The sequence below is a fragment of the Lactuca sativa genome, chromosome 9, assembly GCF_002870075.4.
Source record: "Lactuca sativa cultivar Salinas chromosome 9, Lsat_Salinas_v11, whole genome shotgun sequence".
Taxonomy (NCBI): Eukaryota; Viridiplantae; Streptophyta; class Magnoliopsida; order Asterales; family Asteraceae; genus Lactuca; species Lactuca sativa.
In genome coordinates, this window is record NC_056631.2 from 216,653,715 (window position 1) to 216,669,663 (window position 15,949).

General features: G+C 32.5%; 3 protein-coding genes across 3 annotated transcripts; all 3 read left to right on the forward strand.

The window, feature by feature from the left end:
* Positions 1–194: 194 nt before the first annotated feature.
* Positions 195–3,190, forward strand: LOC111919239 (ankyrin repeat domain-containing protein 2B). Its single transcript, XM_023914851.3, has 9 exons — positions 195–331; positions 586–628; positions 1,379–1,530; positions 1,629–1,838; positions 1,918–2,066; positions 2,147–2,330; positions 2,521–2,613; positions 2,689–2,828; positions 2,913–3,190. Exons 1-9 carry the CDS (start codon positions 323–325, stop codon positions 3,010–3,012), a joined length of 1,080 nt encoding a protein of 359 aa, XP_023770619.1. The 5' UTR covers positions 195–322; the 3' UTR covers positions 3,013–3,190.
* A 4,029-nt stretch (positions 3,191–7,219) lies between these two features.
* Positions 7,220–10,421, forward strand: LOC111919253 (ankyrin repeat domain-containing protein 2B-like). The gene is made up of 5 exons (XM_023914864.1): positions 7,220–7,548; positions 9,619–9,731; positions 9,940–10,032; positions 10,132–10,255; positions 10,364–10,421. Exons 1-5 carry the CDS (start codon positions 7,220–7,222, stop codon positions 10,419–10,421), a joined length of 717 nt encoding a protein of 238 aa, XP_023770632.1.
* Positions 10,422–12,044: 1,623 nt separating this feature from the next.
* LOC111919238 (uncharacterized protein At1g10890) lies at positions 12,045–15,426 on the forward strand. Its single transcript, XM_023914850.2, has 5 exons — positions 12,045–12,198; positions 12,373–12,561; positions 13,561–13,746; positions 14,763–14,982; positions 15,067–15,426. The coding sequence occupies exons 2-5, from the start codon at positions 12,413–12,415 to the stop codon at positions 15,331–15,333; spliced, it is 822 nt and encodes a 273-aa protein (XP_023770618.1). The 5' UTR covers positions 12,045–12,198; positions 12,373–12,412; the 3' UTR covers positions 15,334–15,426.
* Positions 15,427–15,949: the final 523 nt, after the last annotated feature.

A 15,949-nucleotide genomic window follows, 5' to 3' on the forward strand; every position in this document is an offset into this window, starting at 1 on the left:
GTTAGAAAAAACATTACTTAGAGTTCGCAACCCAACTTGTCTAATCTGAACCAAAATTGGTGAATTGGCTATTGGCTTTTACCTTATTGGGCCTGTTTATTGGTCTATGAGAAAAAATAGGATGGGCCCAAAAAAGATTGGGCCGACGAAATCCTGAAGCAAACAGGCATAGCCGTACGTAAGCCGTTCATTTCGTCAAATACTCGAGGATTGCAGTGGCCCACAGTTTCGTGTTCCTCTCTGCCTTTTTTTGTCGACTCCACTTCATCATCTGAGTTTGTTTCCCCACCCGATAACGGAGGATTATCCTCGCAATCTCGTCATGTCGGAGGTAAAGTGATTCAGTTTTGAGCTCAATTTGTTTAGTTTTTCTTTTGAATCTGGTTAATTGTACTTCTGTTCAGTCACGTCACAGTTCGATTCACTGTAGCCTTGAACTTTGTAAAATTTTGAATGGATTCGTACTCTTTTTTCTGTATTATTTTTGTCGTTTAATTCGGTTTTATGGAGCCTTTTAACTTGAATCGACTTGTATTTGTGCAGAAGTTTGTTGATGATTTTATATTGTTTTTTTTTCTTTTGCAGGTGAACGAAAAGGTTTCTGATGTCAAGCCTAAGACCAACACCGGTGTGTTTTTAATTTTATTATAGCGCTTTGATTTTACGTGGATATTACTAGATCAACTTCAAATTTTTAGATTGCTATAAGATGATGATTGATAGAAGATTAAAGGATGTTCAATTTAAGCTTCTTATTAAGTCGATCAGCTCTTTTGTAGTTGAATTACAGAATTACGCTGTTCATTGTAAGCAACTTATTAAAAATAGAGACTGATTATTCGTTTTAGGTAAAAAAATCATTGTTCTCATTGAAAAATAGGGACTGATTATCCTGGGAGTGAAGGTTTCCTATCCCTTTCCCTGAGTCTAGCTCCTCAATCAATTAAACGCGAAGATGGAACTAAGGTTTTTCTTTGAAAATAGATATTGATCAGATAATATTATTTGATTACATTTTGTGACACAGAATTTGCTCTATCAAGCATCAACCTCAAGCCTTAACTACTCCCTACATCTTTTTGATTGGTTTCATAATCGTCTAAATCACGTGTTTAACAGTAAAAAATGATTTTTTTTTTTAATGATTTTGAAGTAACACAATAAACGATAGATGTTCTTCATCTATTGACTTTGATCTTGATTTGAAATGTTTATACCTCAAGTACCTATAATGAAAAGAGAAAGAAGCCTTTTGTGTACAACCTTAGTTAGAAGGAAAGGGTTATTAAAGCTGACTTCCTTACATAGGTGTTGTGTTGGGTATTATTTTCTATATGAACTCTTTAAATCCTTACATATATATGTTTAATGTATTCAGAAGAAAAGACTGATCCAGCTGTGAAGAAAACTCCCTCTGAATCAAGCTCCTCAAATACCAAATCTGGAACAACACCTGCAATACCATCTATGCCAGGAGCTGGAATTCCTGCAAATCCCTTTGACTTCTCATCTATGGCTGGTCTACTTAATGTACTCCTTTTAAATCCATTAAGTCAAAAATTAACAATACCTAGGTACATTAGTAGTTGTACACTAGCATATTCTTTTGTTTCTCTTGATATATGTAGGATCCAAGTGTAAAGGAATTAGCTGAACAAATAGCAAAAGATCCATCATTCAACCAAATGGCAGAGCAACTCCAGAAGACCTTTCATGGAGGTGAAGCAGGAGGTCTCCCACAATTTGATACACAACAATACTATTCCACCATGCAACAGGTTATGCAAAACCCTCAGTTCATGAACATGGCTGAACGCCTTGGATCTGCCTTGATGCAGGTATTTTGTTATATAATAAATAATATGGTACAAAATTACAAAAGGATTTATGATATTGTGTGATATTTGGAATTGGCAGGATCCATCAATGTCTCAGATGCTTGAGAGTTTATCTAATCCAGCTCAAAAGGATCAGCTTGAAGAACGGATGGCACGTATCAAAGAAGATCCTTCATTGAAACATATTTTAGATGATATAGAAACTGGTGGGCCCACAGCAATGATGAAGTGAGTAATCTTGCTTGCATAATAAGTAAATGAATGAAAGAATGTTGCAGAAATGTAACTTTTTGTATGTATGAATTTAGGTATTGGAATGACAAAGATGTTCTGGCAAAACTTGGTGAAGCAATGGGTCTTCCAGTGACAGGAGATCCTACTACAGCTTTTGGTGGAAATTCAGGAGCAGGTGAAGCTGAAGAAGAAGAAGAAGAAGAAGTAAATGAAGATGACTCTATTGTTCATCAGACTGCTAGCACTGGTGATGTGGAGGTACTACAAACATTTTTCACAAATCTTTTTTTTTTTTTAAACTAAAACCTATTTTTCCTGTTTAAAAAGAAAAATTAAGAAGGGGGAAAATATTAGTAAGAAAGTTATAATGGTTTAATTAATGACTGTAGTAAAGAATTAAGGGGATAAAATGGTGTTATTAATATAATTTTCCTGCAAAATAAAATAGGGTTTGAAGAAGGCAATAGAGTCTGGTGCAGATAAGGATGAGGAAGATTCAGAAGGAAGGACAGCATTGCATTTTGCATGTGGATATGGAGAGGTAAACATTAATTTAAATTTAAATTTTAATCTTGGTGGCTATTATTTTATTTTATTTTATATTTTTCTTTTCCAGGTGAAATGTGCTCAAGTTCTTCTTGAAGCCGGAGCCAAAGTTGATGCTTTAGACAAGAATAAAAACACCGCCCTTCACTATGCTGCTGGTTATGGAAGGAAAGAATGTGTTGCTCTTTTGCTCGATAACGGTGCTGCCGTGTAAGTTCATTAACCACTCAGTTGACAGTTGACAGTTGACAGTTGACAGTATTTTGAGTTAATTTTTGTGGGGGTTTTATGCAGTACGCTACAAAACATGGACGGGAAGACGCCAATCGATGTTGCGAAACTGAACAACCAGAACGATGTATTGAAGCTGTTGGAAAAGGATGCGTTTCTTTAAGTGTAAGCTTTTGGTGAGTGAGTGTAATGGAAATGATTTGGTTTTCATTCCAACTTGTTATGCTACATGTCTTGTGCTATTTTTTTTAGTCAAATCACATGTTTGACCTCTTTAATCAATCGTCTGTCGTTGTAGAGAGTGAATGATTATAACAAAACAGTCATGTTTCATGTTTTTATTCTGCCTCGTTCGGTTTCTGTAGTGGATTTCAAATATTAAATTAGGGTCAGATATAGATTACTTTATAGGAAGGCACATTTCAAGTTACATGCAAGTCGTTGTAGCCTAGATGTCTTAGAAAAGCATGGTTTTGAACCCGGGTTCGATTCCTAGTAATTATTTTGGTTTTTTATTTAAAAATTAATCCAAGTTTCTGTATAAAAACCATTTTATCCATACAAAATTTAGGCGCTGAAATGTGGATTATCAAACTGAGTGGGCGTCCTTGTATCAAACTATAATGACCCTATTATATCACATAAAGTCCTTGAGCGACCCAAAAAATAACTTAGTGTTATAACTTGTATTTTCTATAAATATGTAAAGAGGTAGTACTAAAAATTGTAATGATGAAGTATTGTAGTGTGAAACATGTATACCTGAAAATGTATAACTTTTCAGTAGAAACTTATTATAAGAAAGTTATAGTTCACTTTGATACAGTTGGGTGGATATTAAATTCGTCAAATCTAAGTTCGTATGAGGAAATTATGAGTCGCAGAAGTATATAGTATAAAATACATTGTCTAAGTGTGTACCAGAGGGCATTACACGATCGTGTGAAGGCCTTACACGGTTGTGTAATCATCCCGAAGTACCTAAAAAGAAAGGAACGAGAGTAAAATTTTAATATTGGTAATCAAGAATGATTACATGATCGTGTAAGTATGCCAAAATGCTAAAACAAGATTCTAAGAAGTAGATTACTAGTTTGGGGCCTTTGTAGAGTTACATGATGGTGTAACGTGAATGTATAATCGTGACGATGTTTAAAAGAAAGAGGATAAAGGTTCATTTGTAGCCAAACTATCACAATCTTTCCCACTTCATAGGACAACTTCTTGAGGCAATTTTGGAGCTCTTTCCACCAAGAATTGAAGATTTAATCAAGTGATTGCAAGGAAAACAATAATCAAACCTCTATTTAATGGATCAAAAGGTTAGAGCATCTTCTCTAGCAAGCTTGAGCTAGTGAACCTTAGAGGAATTGCTTGTAATTGCTGTAAATGTTTTGAATTGCTAGTATGGTGTTGTTTCATGTGTTGTGATCATGATTTTAAGCTTATTGTACTTCAATGAATTGATTTGTTCTTCCTATTTTGGTAATGATTGATTGCTATAATTTACCCTAAGATTTGGATCGATATGAAGGACCGTATGTCAATACGTGAGCGTGATACGGGAAGGCCTGTAAGATCATTTTGATTTTAATCATGCATTACATACATGTAAACTACATTGTATAAAGTAAGTTGAAATGAAAGAGTTTTTATCAAATATTTAATAATGATTGGATCAGTTTATAACCAAATGACTATGCGAAACTTGAATATATGATTCGAGAAGGCGTTAAGAGTTAATTGTGTTTATGAATATGTACTTTGTGAACATATGTTAAATCATATAAAGCATGTGGAAATGAAAAGTTTGTTCAAATGATTATGTAGCTCACGAGACATTATTTTTTTTTAAATGCCATGTATTCTAGATTTAGATATGAAGTGCTAGAAGATTTGTGATTGCATTGTTGACAGTGGGCTTTTGAAGGATTAAAATTGCACATGGTTTCTGTAATGTATGTAAATTCACTGCTTTAGTATGGTTTGAAAGTTATCAGTTGTACACGTGGTAAATTACTTTTAAAATAACAAGTAAATTGTTTTAGCTTTTCTTTGGATCGTGTTGTAAACCTTACTCAAAGTTTATAAAATAATGTTTTCAAACCCATTGTATTTTATTATACAAAAGCATGGGTGTTACAGTTGCATGTTTCGAGAACCCCATTTCTTTATTTTCATCCTCCCCATCTTCTTCTTCCCATTGTACTTCTGACATTTTAGGTTTTCATTATAAAGTTCTACGTGTTTGTGTGACACTTGTTTTTCATAGCAGATATTATTACGAGTGATGTAACATGTTGATAGGAAAATTGAGGTGCTATGTGACGCATTACCAACGTGAATGGTGTTAGTAAGCTGTTGAAAATAATCTAAGTGTTGAGGGTAATGTACTTTGAATACGTGATAAGTGAGATAGTACGTTGATATTGTTAAAATATAGACGAGAAGCGCGATGCGCACAAATGACAAACGTGGCGCGTAAGAGTTTGAAAGCTGACATCATTAAATAATCGTGCAGTGCGCTCAAGGGCTTGGCACAGTGGCGGACGTAGAAAATTTGAGTAGTGGTGATACCAAAAAAAATTCCGAACAAATATAGAATAATAGTGACACTTATATTTCATGACGTTATACCTAATAGAAAAACATTTTTTTTACACTAACGGTCAAAATCGGAGTGGTGGCTCGAGACCCTCGGGCACCACATAAGTCTGCCACTGGCTTGACATGACACATCAATATCGACATCAAGGACATCGTATAAGCAGAAATGAGTTTGTTTTTACTTTTTTTTTAATACATTTGAGTTTTAGAAGGCAAAGGGGATTATGTGATGAAGTTATTGAGCTGTAGATAAATGGTTTTCAAAAGGAATCAAAGGAGGATTATGAAGCAAACTCCTACATCTTGAATTGGAGGTAAATTCAAAGGAGAATTGTTGTTAGCTTTGGGTATGATTGAAATACATGTGATTTTGGGTGTAATACTTGAGGATTGTTAGCTTTAGGTATGAGAACTCTAACTGAAATACATGTGATTATGGGTGTAATACTTGAGGATATTAGTGTAGCTAACATTATAATCATGCTCTCAAGCTAAAATCATGGTTGAATTGTTAAATTTGAGAAAAAGGATAACAAACTCTAATTCGATGAAATTGAGCTTATACCTTAATCAATTAAGTGGTATATTGATAAGTTATACATAGAGGATAATTAATTTTGATATAAAAGTTCATTATATGATTAAGTCATGACTTGTAAATGATTTAACCACGGAAATGGTGATTTTTATAAATTTATCCAAACATTTTTTACAAAATTTTCCTAATTTCTATAACTTTATTTGTGTGTTTTTAAAGCTTATATTTTTTACAAACTTTTTATACAATTTTACATAGTTTTTTTTTTTCAACTTTTTACGAATTTACTTTTACACAATTAGTTTTTTTTTTCCCTTAGAAACCGCAGTTTGTTGATATACAACGTAGACTTTTGATATTGTCCTTTTTACATAATTTTTAAACTTTTCTTTTTCATTTTTACAAATTTTATTATAAATTATGTTTTGTAACTACATAATTTTTTAGAATCGAAAAAAATCGACCCAACCCACCAACTTAACCCGAACCCAACCCAAAATTAACTCAAAATTAGCAGGTTGGGTTGAGATTTTCAACCTATTTAGGATAAATGGGTTAATCCGCCTAACCCATTTAATTAAATAGGCTAGGTTGGGTAAATATTGTCAACCAATTTTCAACCCATCAAACCATTTAACTTCATTATATATTTAATTTAAAAACTATTTAATATTACCATGTATTAATCTAATTATTAATTTATAAATTACAATGTTTTATGTTTTAGAAAATGCAATCCTAATTCCTATTTTTTTTCTTTGTATTATAATACAAGTGACTCTTTAAAATCATTTCGAAATTACATATCTTTAATGTTATTTGAATAATTTCTTTGTATTTATGAATTAAGATTGTGCATTTATTATACTTTCAAAGTTTATTTAAGCTTTGAACTAATTTAAGTGGTTTAATATTTAGTTAATTAATTTTTTTTATTTTAAATGAGTTAAACCAGGTTTAATCCATATACTTAATAGATTGGATTATAAATTATATAAACGGGTCAACCCGGTAACAACCAATTTATTAGAAAAGTTGGATTGGATTGAGAATATATATCTATTTAAATAAAAAGGTTTGGGTTGGGCTGAAATTTTCCAACCTATAAATGATTGAACCATTTTAATTTTTTAAGGTTTCGCGGCATGCAACTCCTACTTACGCAGAATTTCCGAATGGTATTAGAGCCAGTTTGCCACTCAACGATTCGAGAGAAAAAGGGTAAATGACTGCACGAAGAAACACTAACCCTTCATCAAGTTGGATCAATCCGATCAAGGGCAGAGCTAGAAGGAAGTCCATAGACTTTGAACTTCGATCACCACCACCGCACTCGGCTCAATACGAGATGAATGATGGAGGGAACGTTCAGGTCCAGTACTACGACAAGCAGAAGCGGGAACAAAAGCAGCAACAATCGATGAATGGCGGCGACGATGTTGGAAATGAGTATGATGAAGAAGAGGGCGAAGAATTCGAGGATGAAGATCAATCTGGAAACGTAGATGTTCATGGAGGAGAAGCTGATGGATGTGAAAGCAAGGGTGACAACGAGTGACCTAAGCTAGCAGATGATGTGCGGAGGAGAAGGATATCGAAGGTTTGTTAATTATACTCTTTTCTTCGTGTTTGATTGCTTTATTACTATATTTTCCATATTTATATGGGAAAATGACTTATAAACCCAACGAAGTTTTCAAACTGTTCAAAAAATCCAATTATGTTTTGTCTGTTCAATAAAACCCAACAAACTAACATTTTGTCTAAAAAAGCCCAACTAACTTGCACTTTGTTCACTTCTCATTTAGGGTCAACCGGCTAATAAAAGTCAACGAATGACATGGCTTATGACGTGTAATTAAATATCGGAAAATGATTTGTAAGACCACGAAGTTTCAAATTCGTTCAAAAAACTCCAATCATGTTTTGTTTGTTGAAAAAAACCCAACGAACTTACGCTTTTGTTCAATTCTCATTAGAGGCAACCAGATTCATTATGTATACAACTAGTTGGCAAATGACATGACATTATATTTAATAACATGAAATAAATAGATTAGAATTACGCTTTATATATCGATTTAGGGTTTCGAGAAGAGAAAAACAAACGTTGTCTGTGTTCGAGCTCTTGTAATAGCTACTTCTTATTCTTACTCTCAATCGTTGATGTCCAACTCAATATCCACAAAGAAGATATTTGATGATGAAAACCCTTATAGATGTGGACACTCTTCTTGGATTTGGACATTTAGAACGGAGGATCATCCAGAAAAAAAAGTTTAGGGCTAAATCGATATATAAAGGGCAATTCTAATCTCTGTATTCCATGTCATTAAATATAATGTCATGTCATTTTCCAACTAGTTGTATACCAAATTAATCTGGTTGCCTCTAATGAGAATTGAACAAAAACATAAGTTCGTTGGGTTTTTTTCAACCAACAAAACATGATTGGGGTTTTGTGAACACTTTTGAAACTTCGTTGGTCTTACAAATCATTTTCTGATATTTAATTACACGTCATAAGCCATGTCATTCGTTGACTTTCATTAGCCGGTTGACCATAAATGAGAAGTGTAAGTTAGTTGGGCTTTTTAGACAAAATCTTAAGTTCGTTGAGTTTTCTTGAACAGACAAAAGATAATTGGGGTTTTTTGAACGCTTTGGAAACTTTGTTGGGCTTATAATTCATTTTCCCTATTTATATCGTTACATTTCGCCTGATTTTGCTGCACTTTTGTTCTTTCAACCTTCTGTGATTGATCTTCTTCGGGAGAGAAGGGGGAAACACAATACCTAATCAAATGATGCGTCACCTTATCATGTCAGATGCCATTTGCATATAATTATATCTGAGAAAACCTGTAATTCTTTTCAATCACGTCACAGTTCGATTCAATGTAGTCTTAATCTTCGTCAAATTTGAATGTCTCTAGTCTGTATATGGTAGTCTGGATTTATTTTAAACTTGAATCGACTTACACCCGTGTGAAGTTTTTTTGATCGATGATTTTGATTATGTTTCATTTGCAGGTGAACGAGAAGGTTCCTGATGTCACGCCTACTACAATCGACACCGGTTTGTTCTTTGTGTTGACTATATCAACTTCAAACTTTTAGATTGCTTTAAGATGATGATTGATACAAGATTAATCGATGGTTTAATAATTAGGGTTTTTGAGCTCACAACTAGCTCTCTAGGAGTCAGAGTGAGTGCTCTTATTTTGGGAATTGAACAAGTCTAGTTCCTCTCAAGCCACTTAAATGATGTTCTCTTTGAAATAGATGTTGATCAGTTAATATGTTGCTATTTTCTTGCTTTTAAGCAACATACTTTCATTTATTTGTGTAATATAGCAACCTACTTGCATTTCGTTTTTATTACAACTTTTTTACTTTTAATTACTCTTTTTCTTATTAAGAAATTGTACTTTGAAAATCGGTTTGTGTATTATTTATATATGACATTGCTATGATATTAATTGGGTATTTGTGAAGAAATGAAAGTAAGATGCTATAATAAACAAATCAATGGAAGTACATTGCTAAAAGGTAACTGTTTACAACAACATTATACACTTTTACATTGTTTTTTTTAATAACCTTTTTGTGCTTAAATATTAGATACTGGAATGCCAAAGATCTTTTGATTAAATTTGGTGAAGAAATGAGTCTTCCAGTCAAAAAAGTTGATGCTGAAAAAAAAGAGTGTATTGTTCATAAGACTGCTATCATTGGTAATTTGCAGGTACTCAATCGTCACAAACATTTTTCTCTATTTTTATTTATTTATAAAAAACATGGGTAAAAAAATGATGGTTTAATGATTAAAGAAAATAGTTAAGGGGCTAAGTTGACAAAATGGTGAAAGTATGTGGTGCATTTTTGTATTTTATATACTGATATCATAAGTTGAAATTAAAATAAAAAATGAAATAAATATAGGGTTTAATGAGAGCATTATATTATGGGGGAGACAAGGAGGAGGAAGATTCAGAGGGAAGGAGAGCCTTGCATTTCGCATGTGGATTTGGGGAAGTAAGATTTTTAGTATCTTCCTTCCATTAAATTAATTAATTAACTTAATTCTCAATTGCTTATATATTTATATATTTGTGTTGGTGAAATGTGCAAAAGTTCTCCTTGAGGTTGGAGCCAAAGTTGTTGCTTTAGATAATAATAACGACACCCCCTTGCGCTATGTTGCTGCTTATGGAGAGAAAGAATGCGTTGCCCTTTTGCTTGATTATGGTGCTGACATGTAAGCTTATGAAACCACCAATCCAAACAGTACATCAGAAAATCAGTGTTAGTATCAATATCAATATCAGTATCAATATTAGTAGCAGTTTTGTTGGGTTTTATGCAGTACACTACAAGACAAGGACAGTGACATGCCTATTGATGGTGCGAAACTGCAGAATTGAGATAATGTACTCATGCTGTTAGAGATGGTGCGAAACTGCAGAATTGGGATAATGTACTGATGCTGTTAGAGGAGTGAGGTCTCATGTTTACAAAACCAAATCAAACATCTGCTACTATGCTACTTAAAAAAACTATCATGTAAACAAATTACGTACCTACATAATACATAATCACTATATATATATATATATATATATATATATATATATATATATATATAGCAATTAGTAGTCAAACCCTAATCAATGTGCCAACATTCTCACCAAAGGTTTATCACGCTAGCTATTCCTAAATTTTAAATCCAGTTTGAGATTTAACTATATCATGTTCAAATTACTAGAATAGAATTATAAGTATTTGTAATTATGGTCCCGTTTGATAGTTTCTGTTTGGAAAAGTGCTGTCTGGTAAAGTGATGTCTGGGAACGTTTTCTGACTGGGAAAGAAACCATGCTGTTTGATTGTACATTTGATTGACTGTGCCGAATGATGAAAAAAAGTAATAATTCAATAAAAAATAAATTAAAAAAAAGTTATTTAAAAAAAATTAATAATCCAATAAAGAAAGAAAGATGCGGGGTTTGGTGTATAAGTATAATTGTCTTTCCAGCACATTTAGCCAGAAAGATATGATTTTGGGGCTTTTTGGGAAAGACATATCTTACAGGAAAAGACCCTTTCTTTTGTGCAAATCAAACAGTATTTCCGGTCCATTTAGCCAGAAAGATCTGTTTGAACCTTGAAAAATGCGTATCAAACGGGGCCTATATCTTTATATTTGGTATGCCCCAATTAGACTGAGTTTCACCTTAACAGAGAGTAATATGAAACTTTAGTTTTCACTTAAAATGGGATCACATCCATGTTAAAATCTTTCACTAGAAATAAGTCTCTCGTTTCAGGGAAGGTATAAGCTTATTAAAGGGATGTTCGACAGCCAATTTTTGAGAATTTTTAGTTTTTAAGAAAAAACTCATAATAAAAAAAGTTTTGTTTGCAGGTATGAACTTTTAGATTAAAATGTAAAAGCTACTTCAAGTAGCTTTGGGTGCTTTTTGTTTTTGGTTTATAGGTAATTTTACACTTTTAAAATGTTGAACAATAAGTAAAAGTTATATCAACTACCGATCATCAATTTCTGATAGCAATCTGTTGCCACCTAATTTTGCTAAACATATTCTAAATGTTATACAAAGTTCTGAATATATTTTTTTAGAAAAGGATTGAGAATGGAAAAGAAACAAAAAGAAAAGATTTTAAATGATTTTATGATAAAAAATGTTTCATATTTTTAATTTCTTACCGTTATCAAATATTATGACGGATTTGTGATAACATAAGTTTTTTTTTTCCCCTTCATTTGGAAAGAAACAAACCGACAACTTTTCTTTATTAACAACATTATAAAAACATAAGCTTTTGATCATTTTCCCTTTCCCTTCAACTAGAGAAGAAAAGAAACTGCCTAATTTTTTTTAGATCAATAACATAAATAAATGTGTTGGTTTATTTGTTTCTAGACCATAGAATTGACTAAATGTGTTGGTTTATTTTAGTTTTTTAGACTAAAAAGGTAAAATTAAAAGTTAAGGGAGTAATTTGCAATTTCAAATAAAAACTTGATAAGCATTACTATATTACATTTAATGTCATAAAGAGCCCCTTAGATTCCCACAGTTATTATTTCTCATCCGTGTTTGGTTAGGATTGAAGTTCTAAAACTGAAAGGAAAAAAAAGGACACAATCTACATTCTAGGGTTCCAACGCCTTTTCAGGTACGATCGTCTTCTGCACATCTTACTAATCGTCTTGACAGGTGAATGCGTGGTTATGATTCGTCAGAAATTTCAACTACCAATACGAAATTTTTATAATTTTTCGCTATAATTTCAGTCAATCTGTTTCTTATAAAACTTCGTATTAATATCGGAAAAATACTACAATTTCAGGAGATACTTTGTGTTTTAGATATAATCTATTGGTGGAGATATGGCTCGAGATAGGGAATTGTCTCGGTCACCGTCGTATAAAAGGCGGAGGTATTCAAGGTCACCGTCGCCGGTGGTACACAGGTATAGCAGCCGACGATACAGAAGCCGAAGAGATAGAAGCAGCCGATCTCCTTATTCTCATAGCAGGTGATTGATACCCGATTAAGATTATCCTAATCCCTGTGCGTTTGATTTTTTAGCAGTCAACTGAATGTAGATTTTTAATTCTTAGTACACTTTTGTGAGTTTTATCAATATTTCTCTATGATTTTAAACAGTTAAGTTCTTATCTTTTACTTCGAGTGATGTTTGGGCGTTATGATATGTGCCATAGTTAAAGTTATGTGATTGTTTTTGGCTTCATCGAGCTTAAAAGAGCATTAACTCTCCAAATTTAAGAACTTTTTTCGGTTTTCTCTGGTACTTGGCTTCTATCTGTACAAATCTAGGATGCTGCAGCCATACTGTGTTTGTGAGATTGTTTCTGTACAAACACAGTTCTTATTATTCAGTCATGAGGAAGAATTTAGAGAGGAACTTTCATCATAGGGTGGAGCAATGATTAATAGATATGGACTGCATATTTGACAGGAGCTTTCACCAGAAACATTGGGTTTTTACTTGAATTCAATATATGCTTTCCTCTTAATGCTCGAATGACATGTAGCAGTATTCATATGAAACCTGTGATATTTGGTTTTGATGACCCTCAAAATCTTTCTCCAAGTTTTTGACTTGAAAACATATCTCGTAAGAGATCCGACTTCAACTAAATCTTGAAAAGGCATATAGAAGAGTCTTGCGAAGAGCATACTAAATGTAACATAACTCAGAAACAATCAATCCATCCCTTTTGTACAAATAAAAAGAAAAAAACATAATAAAGCAATTGCTCCCCTCCAAATGGGGAGTGAGCAGGTGATGGGTGCTGATTCGTGCTCTTTTCTTGCTCGATTGTGACATTTAGCGGTTTCTTGTGATAAAAGATGGAGCTCACAGTTTGTACTTAGCAATATAAGAGGTAACTGTAAATTGCTTTTATCTCTATTGTGCTAGGTCAGACAGTATGGTGGGTATTATGGTCTTAACTGTTATTTTTTTTTAAACATATAAACCATTTCTCATTTGTTTTCTTGTTTTTTATAGACGAAGAAGCCGATCAATATCTCCTAGAAGACACAAGAGTCGCTCACCAACACCAAGGCGTCATAAAAGACAAAAAAGTAGGAGCACCTCATTGTCTCCTTTACCTAAGTCTTCCAGTATTGCCCCTATTGAGCGCAAAGTTGTCACTGAAAAAACCAAAATAGAAGAAGATGAACAAAAGAAAAGGTATATCATTTGCTAGAAACTCTTGTATTATCCTCTTCTCATTTCATCATGCAAATTCTTTTCTTCTTGGATGTACTTGTATCTTGCTCTTCAGATATTTATAGCATTTGTGAAGGCATTTTGAACTCTACTTTGGCATCCTCTTAAAAGATATATACATTTTAAGTGCTAACTCATGCTGAAATTTGAGCTAGAGGATATTATTTTAATAATTGTCATGAATTCACATTTCTAGACTTGTAATGAGGATAACTCTTGTTTTCATGATATATGCTTGGAGAATTTGTGTATATAAAATTCTATTTGCTTCCTTTATCGACTTTTCATCACATGCTTCTGTGAGCAATTCCAAATCAGAGAATCCAAGAGTGTGTTTTGTTCATGGATTCCAATGGGTTAGGAATTCAAGATTCCATTCCGTTGTGTATTTGGTTGCCAAATAGATTCCATATTTAACGGATTTTCACCATTCGTGGGGGAGGATGAAAGGAATGGAATTCAATTCCTTTCTTCCTTTTTATTGAAAGACCAAAATACCCTTTACCCAACTAAATAACGCACCTTAATATGAATATATGATATTGGAAACTTTGGATTTTTAGCTTTATAGATTTATGTTGTAATCTAAACATGAAACTATAAACCATAGGGTTTAAAATTGCAAAAAGGTTACTTTGACATTTTTCTCCACAGGCTATATTGAAGGAAGATATTATCATACTTCAGCTATAGTTGTTCAACTAATTGTTTTATTTGATCAGGAACTCGTTAAAGGTATAAAGCATACACAAACATACGCTTATAAATATTGCTCTTGTCGACATAAAGGTCAGTTTGTCATTTGTTAGTGTAAAAAAAGAAAAAGACAAGACAAACAAATACGTATGAAAATTGGAAATATGGAAAATTAAATGTGTCTTTGTATGCTAATAAAGCATATTGGTTTGTGAATAAACGATTAATGACTTTTCTTTTGTTTAATGTTTTTTTGTATATATGTTTTTTTTTTTTATCAGGCGTCAACAAGAAGCGGAATTGAAGTTATTGGAGGAAGAAACTGAAAGAAGAGTGGAGGAAGCTATAAGGAAGAAAGTCGAAGAAAGATTAAGTTCTGAATATATTAAGATGGAAATTAAGATACGATTGGAGGAGGGAAGGAAGAAAGTTGTGAGAGATGTTGTTGAGCAACTTGAGAGAGAGAAAGAAGCTGCAGTTATTGAGGCTACAAGAAAAGAGGTATTTATTAAAATTTTTAAAATTGTTTTTATGGGTTGTTTTTTTTTTTTTTTTTATTTAAAAAAAATAAAAAAATAAAAATAGGAGCAAGCGCGAAAGGAGAAAGAAGAGTTGGAAAGGTTAGTAGAAGAGAACCGAAAGAGAATTGAAGAAGGTCAAAGGAGAGAAGCAATGGAGCAACAAAGAAGGGAAGAAGAACGATATAGGGAACTTGAAGAACTCCAAAGACAAAAAGAAGAAGAATTACATAGAAAAAAACAACAAGAGGAGGAAGAACGTGCAAAACAACAAAAACTACTCGGTAAAAACAAATCACGCCCAAAATTGTCATTTGCAATTGGGTCAAAGTAAAATCAAGACCAAGGTTTCTCATTTTCAAAGATTAAAGGATCATGTCATGTCATTTATCAAATGTTTGTATCAATTGATTTCGGTTGTTTGTAACATGTTTGTTAATCCCTTTTTTTTTTTTTTTTTTTTTTTTTTTTTTTTTTTTTAATAGTTTTTGGACCATGTTAAAAGGACTTAATTTTATTTTGGAAAAGGTAAAATGATATTTAGTCACAACGTTTTTTTTAGGAATGAAATCTTTCAAAAGAATCGGAAGATGTAAATTGTTATGTGCATGGTTGAACGAAAATGAAATGAAATTTAGTATATGTTAAGGTTATTTCGGTCTTTCAATTTGTTTGTTTTTAGTCGTTAATGAATTTTTCAAAATTGTCTTATTTATGTCGTTTTAACAGGGTATTGTAGTTAATTATTGGGTAAATTTTAGGGAAAAGGTCAAAAGTAGCCATTATAAAGCAAATTATTCCATTTGTCCGGTTTTAGTTGTTCAATTTATTTTTGTGAAACTTTTTTTCCAAAAGTTTAATTCTACATACTTTGTTAAAGTGATTTTGGAAAGTTCAGTGCACACAAATTTGATAAAGTGATTTTGGAAAGTTCATTACTAAAGTGCACA

Bases quoted from the DNA above. Each gene is read 5' to 3' on its own strand.
- LOC111919253 (XM_023914864.1), top strand. From the start codon at position 7,220: ATGACTGCACGAAGAAACACTAACCCTTCATCAAGTTGGATCAATCCG. The intron at 7,549-9,618 runs GTGACCTAAGCT...CTTAAATATTAG, and splicing joins GAAAGCAAGGGTGACAACGA to ATACTGGAATGCCAAAGATC. The intron at 9,732-9,939 runs GTAATTTGCAGG...AAATAAATATAG, and splicing joins TCATAAGACTGCTATCATTG to GGTTTAATGAGAGCATTATA.
- LOC111919238 (XM_023914850.2), top strand. From the start codon at position 12,413: ATGGCTCGAGATAGGGAATTGTCTCGGTCACCGTCGTATAAAAGGCGG. The intron at 13,747-14,762 runs GTATATCATTTG...TTTTTTTATCAG, and splicing joins GAAGATGAACAAAAGAAAAG to GCGTCAACAAGAAGCGGAAT. The intron at 14,983-15,066 runs GTATTTATTAAA...AAATAAAAATAG, and splicing joins TTGAGGCTACAAGAAAAGAG to GAGCAAGCGCGAAAGGAGAA.
- LOC111919239 (XM_023914851.3), top strand. The intron at 2,331-2,520 runs GTACTACAAACA...AAAATAAAATAG, and splicing joins CTAGCACTGGTGATGTGGAG to GGTTTGAAGAAGGCAATAGA. The intron at 2,614-2,688 runs GTAAACATTAAT...TTTCTTTTCCAG, and splicing joins TTGCATGTGGATATGGAGAG to GTGAAATGTGCTCAAGTTCT.